Source organism: Moschus berezovskii, chromosome 9 (genome assembly GCF_049115385.1).
Source record: "Moschus berezovskii isolate FMDL1 chromosome 9, NW_MosBer_1.0, whole genome shotgun sequence".
Taxonomy (NCBI): Eukaryota; Metazoa; Chordata; class Mammalia; order Artiodactyla; family Moschidae; genus Moschus; species Moschus berezovskii.
This window is the reverse complement of record NC_142468.1, coordinates 76,645,957-76,651,981: the sequence shown is the minus strand read 5'-3', so window position 1 is coordinate 76,651,981 and position 6,025 is coordinate 76,645,957. Positions and strand designations below refer to the sequence as shown.

At 38.7% G+C, this 6,025-nt stretch overlaps 1 protein-coding gene across 1 annotated transcript; it reads right to left on the bottom strand.

Moving 5' to 3' along the window:
• Positions 1-394: 394 nt before the first annotated feature.
• On the bottom strand, positions 395-1,505 carry LOC148776495 (olfactory receptor 4N5-like). The gene has a single exon (XM_088840312.1). It carries the CDS (start codon positions 1,319-1,321, stop codon positions 395-397), a length of 927 nt encoding a protein of 308 aa, XP_088696438.1. The 5' UTR covers positions 1,322-1,505.
• Between the last annotated feature and the right edge of the window lie 4,520 nt (positions 1,506-6,025).

The window sequence follows — 6,025 nt, the reverse complement described above, 5'->3', positions numbered from 1 at the left end:
GTTATTGCATGGTTGTTTCTTTCAAATCATCTGGATATCAGCTAAATACCACTCAATATCTTGCTTAACAAACAAAAATAAAGTAACTACCATCTCTCAGTCAAACTCTAACATGCCATTATTTTTAATTAACTTCAGAGCATTATCTCTTTCAGACATTGTGTCTTTTTCTCAGTTTAATAGTATAACCTGTCTTTATCCACTCAAATACAGCAGATCTGGAATCTTATCTGTCCCATCCGTATACTTAGAATAATGCCTGAAACTGGAAAGTGTTTAATAAATACATAATTTGCTAAATGATTGATTGATTCGGTGTGTTAATGAATAAATAACTTATTTAATTCCAAATGAACTTACTCCCTTCCTTGGTTTTCCAGTCTTTCCATTGCATTCAGCAAACCATGTAATAACTCAACAACTTCTTCATGGAAGCTTTTACTTCCTGATTGCGAAGGGTATAAATCACAGGGTTCATCAAAGGAAAGATTACAGTGTGAAAGAGAGAAACCACTTTGTCAGCTGGGAAGGCTCTGAAGGGGCGGGTGTAGATGAAGATGGCAGGTCCAAACATGAGAAACACGATGATAATGTGTGTGGTGCATGTGGAAAGAGCCTTGCTCTTCCCTTCAGAGGAGTGCCCCTTTACACGGCAGAGGATGACTGCATAGGAGGCCAGAAGCCCCAGAAAGCACAGCAGGGTGAGCAGGCCACTGTTGGAGACCGTCAGGAGCTCCACCACAAAGGTGTCAGTGCAGGCCAGCTTGATGACCTGTGGCACGTCGCAGAAGAAGTTGTCCAGTCGGTTTGGACCACAGAAGGGCAAGTGGATAATAAGAGCCCCTTGAACAATGGAATGAGTAAATCCCCCAAGCCACAGAGCCAACAGCAAGGCATAGCAGGCTCTAGGGTTCATGATAGTTGAATAGTGTAAAGGACGACAGATGGCAATGTAGCGGTCAAAAGCCATCACAACAAGAAGGAACATCTCCCCTGCCCCAAGAAAGTGCAAGAAGAAGAGCTGAGTGATGCAGCCTCTATAGGAGATCACCGTCTTCTCAGAGAGGAAGTCCACCAGCATCCTGGGAGCCACAATGAAGGAGTAGGATGCCTCCAGGAAGGCCAGGTTGCCCAGGAAGAAGTAGAGGGGGGCCGTGAGGCCGGGGTATGACCTGATGGTGAGGATGATGGGGAAATTTCCAGGGAGGATGATGAGGTAGAAAATTAAGACTAGTGTGAAAACCAGGAGTTGAACATCTTGAGACTGGGTCAGACCAGGTAGGATGAACGCTGTCACCGCAGTGCTGTTCTCCCTCTCCATCACTGCTCAGTCTGAGGAATAACCAAGAGCAGAATACCATCTGTTATACCCACCTTTTCATCTATCCCCTAGCTCTGCTCCAAATAAAAATGATATTTCCCACATCCAGCACCTTGCCAGCTGAATGCAGTTTTTGCATCATAGGTCTCCTGTGTTTTCAGTTAAATTTTCTACCTTTCATTTTCCTGATTCTCCAAGACACTGATCTTATGGCCACACTTGCATTCCTATTTAAGCGTGTGTTTCTGTATAATTGTGTTCCTAAGCTATTTTGCTTGAAGCATGCTAGAAGACTCCTGATCAAAGCGACACTGGTCACTATTAAGGTTGTCAGGTTGCTGTTGCTCTTGTTGCTGTCAGTGGTGCACTGTCTCTAATGCTTAGGTTAGGTGCTGAGTTTTGGTCCCCTTCTTCATCTCCACAGAGCAAAGATATTTTGCAGATGCTTCTTTCCTCCAGTTCCTGCAGAATCCCCAGTTCCTGATTTGCAGCTGTGTACCTTGTTTTCAGAATTTGTGCCTTATTAGTTCCATCACAGTGTTTTGCTTTGGTGCCCTTGTGCAACCTTACTCCATTTAGTCACCTGGATCTCAGCAAGTCCACTACGTTACACCTAACTCAAAGGTATTCCCCTAGTTGGGGCATCCCAGGTGACTGAGTGCTAAAGAATTCACCTGCCAATGCAGGAAATACAGGAGATGCAAGTTTGATCCCTGGATCAGAAAGATCCCCTGGAGGAGGTAATGGCAACCCACTCCAGCTTCTTGCCTGGATAATTCCATGGACAGAGGAGCTTCAACCCATGGGGTCACAAAGAGTCAGACATGACTGAGCAACTAAGCACACATTCCCTGACTTACACCTCTGACTGGTCCCCAATCCTGCATGTGTTCCACACCCTGTTCTTAAATTCTAATGAATACTAGTCTGGTCTTACTTGCTCACCATATATATCCACAGTCTACTTTTCCCTCAGATCTCAGGATGATAGCCAAATGCTATTCCCACAAATATTTTCTTGTAATGTAAACCTTATTAGAATATATAAAATATCTTGACTATCTCAACTAATAAAATCAAAGCTAGATCTGGAAATGACCATATAGAACATGTAGTCTAATATATCATTTAACAGATGAGATAAATAGAGCAATTTCAGTTAAGATTCTTAAATTTACAATGACTTTTCTTTTTTATTCTAATTAGTAAGTCATAGGGGAGAAAAGGTATGTGTTCCTCAGTTTAAACAGATTGTGTGTGTGTGCTCAGTTGTGTCTGATTCTTTGCAACCCCATGGACTGCAGCCCACCAGGCTCCTCTGTCCATGGGACTTTCCAGGCAATAAAGTTACTACTATCAACTTGTATGATTTCATTTAGGTGCTTAAATAATTGCTATTTGCTTATGTAAATGCTTCGTCCTTGTGGGCTATAATCTGATGTAAAGAATTCTGTTCATGACATCCAGAATGAAGGTTTAGTCTATATAGTGGTCTCCAAAATGGAATATGCTCATCTCAGTGGATAAACAAGATAATCCATTAGGGTGCATAAAAACAGTGGAACTTCTCCATATATTATTATAAATCATGCTTTGAATTTTTAAAAGTATTTGTGATTGATTTCTAAGTTTTACATTGCTATAGTTGTAGAAACATTCTGTAAGTAAATATTCATAGATGTGATATTTGTGCATATTTGTTGAGAAGAATGATGTAAAAGAAGAAAGGTTGTTGACTATAACAAAATATTATAATGTGACATATAGCAATATTTCCCTTGATTTTTAATTGCACACAATGTTGATTTTCAAAAATGCTATGCATACAGTGGAATGCAATTTAACAATGAAAAGGAATGGAGTACTGATGTATGTTACAACATGCATATAACTCAAAACCATTATGCTATATAAGAGGAGCCAGTCACAAAGGGCCACATATTGTTTAATTCAATTTATGCAAAATGTCCAGACAAGGCAAATCTGTAGATATAGAAAGTAGAAGAGAGGTTGCCAAGAAATAGGAATGGGATTAGTGTGACTGTTAATGAGTAAGAGATTTCATGGGGAGTGACAGAATGTTCTAAAATTATATCATGTTGATGCTTGCATAGCTCATTAAATACACTTAGCACTGAATAATACGGTCTAAATGGTAAATTTATGATATGCTTTTTGTATCTCAATAAGTATTATTTGTACTGTGCTCAATCGCTCTAGTTGTGTCTGACTCTTTGTGACACCGTGGACTGTAGCCTGCCAGGCTTCTCTGTCCATGGGATTTTCCCAGCAAGAATACTGGAGTGGGTTGTCATTTCCTTCTCCAGATTTCTTTAAGTACTATTTAGTGTGGCAGAGAAGAGTAGAGAGGAAAAAATTTCTAATTGAAATTTGACATAATTATTACTAGTATCCCTAGAAAGAGGAAAAAAGAAAAGGAAAGAGTAAAGGAAGATCAGCTTTAACAAGTCTGTATAGGGAACTCATGGGAAATTCAGACAATCCACCAGTATTTTAGGCACACTTATTAAGAAACATCAGAACATGTGTTCTGTGTGATTAGTAAAATTTGTAAGGAGCAGCCAAGTGTGACAAAAAAGGTGTTTATAACTCAGGGGTGGGCTTCCCTCATAGCTTAAGCAGTAAAGAATCTGCCCGCAATGCAGACCTGAGTTCGATTCCTGGGTCGGGAAGATCCCCTGAAGGAAATGTCAACCCACTCCCATATTCTTGCCTGGAGAATCCTATGGACAGAGGAGCCTGGCAGGTACAGTCTGTGGGGTCGCAAGAGTTGGACACGACTTAGGGACTAAACCAACCAAACCATAACTCATGGGCACATATTTGTGCATAAAAATACATATTCACACATTGTGAGTCTAAGAAAATTTAAATAGGAAAAAAGTACCTTTGGTGACCTTCAGATTAGTTTAGGAGCTTCTTTCTTTCTTTTATCCACTTAAACACTGATTTGTCTCCACATTCATTCCTCATTCTCCCTGTAGAAACCTGTTCTTAGGAAAGTAAGTCTACAGCTCCCTCTATCTGCTCTTAAGTTTTGTGCATTTCAGGTGCTCAAGGTTATTTCTTTGGGTTAATAGTTCCAGGACAGAGGGATCACTATGAGTTACAAGCTCTTCCACTCCACCTTTGCTTTTATTTTCCATCATCCACCTCTACTTCCTATTTGTTATTAACAAATGAAAATCTATACCACTTAATATTTTAAATTCACTACTCTTCTCCTATTCTCATGTACATACCTTCTATTCCAGGGATTCTCAAGTTGTGCTCATCACAGAGATAAAGGACACATGTGCCTTGGGTGACTAAAAAAAAAGCATTCTGCTAGACTTACTGTGGTGATCATTTCATAATGTATGCAAATGTCAAATCACTATGTAGAATACCTGAAACTAATATAATATTGTACATATATGTTTCAATTAAAAACAAAGAGGCAAATATAATTTAAAAATATACATCTTTAAGGTACCATGGTTCAAATTCAAATAATACCATCATACTATACATGGAAAGTAATGGCTTCAAGTATCATATTTGTAATTTCTCCCTCCATGCTTTATGCTCTTGTTTTCATATTCTTTAATATGCTATAAACATATATATATACATAATAAATTGCTACTGTATTTCTTTGGATAATTTTCTAACAATTAAAACAAGAAATTAAATTTTAAAAAAAGCATTCTGGAAAAAAAAAAAGCCCCAAACAGTGGATCTTAGAGGGACAAGCTTTTGTCCTAATCCTATAAAGCAAAGATGTACTGTCAGCGTAGGCTAAGATAGAGATCTGAATGCTCTCATCATCTCTAGTATTCCTTGTTATTTCAACTGGTACAAAAACACATCTGGCACTGAAGATGCACGGGTAGAGATGTCTATCTCTTTTCCCTTTTTCTCAGAGTGCAGACCCGCAGCTTCCATCCACAAGCAATACTGAGCATGCCTAGCTTCCAGCTGCTGTCAGATCAGCTCTCCTCTGGGGACCTGATTACCACCCTGGCATCTCACTCTTTAATCTTTCCCCATTTATTTCCTGTTCTTGTTTTTCTATAATTTCCCATTCTCTTCCTGTCAATTCTACCTTAATACATTCATTTTCTCAATTATTCTTTTTATATTTATATTTTCTTTAGCTTCTTTTAGTTTCCATTTTATTCTTTTATTTTTTCCTGCAATTTCTCTTCCTTGTTAGATCTCTTGCTTTCCCGTCCTCCTTGCTTCCTTTCTTGTCATTCTCTTTCTTTTCCCTCTTTTTGCCCAAATTCTTTCAGTGTTAAATCCTTTTCACTTTCTTCTCTATATGTATTCTATTTCATCGTGTTCCATGCCTGTCTTTCCATTAGTTCTGAGATAATAGATTGTTTTTCTCATTCCATGGTAGAGGGAGTATGGTAGGTGCTTCCTAAATTTTCACTTAGAGTGGATTTTCTACAGACTGAAAATTCTTCACTTGGTCTTCAGTGCTAGGCCTTTTCTCCTGAATACTATCCTCTGAAATTTACTCAGTCTCAATCACACATTAGTCACTCAATCACACATTCTCTCACATGTTTTGTCTGTTTTTAACTCATTCTGATAGATATGGAATGACTTTGTGCTCTAAAATTAATCTCCTTAATACCACCCTTGCCAAGATGAAAGTTCAAATATGACAATGTGGTTTCTGATAATGTATTG

What these genes read in the sequence shown, in the direction of transcription:
- LOC148776495 (XM_088840312.1), bottom strand. Translation starts at nt 1,321, where the DNA reads ATGGAGAGGGAGAACAGCACTGCGGTGACAGCGTTCATCCTACCTGGT.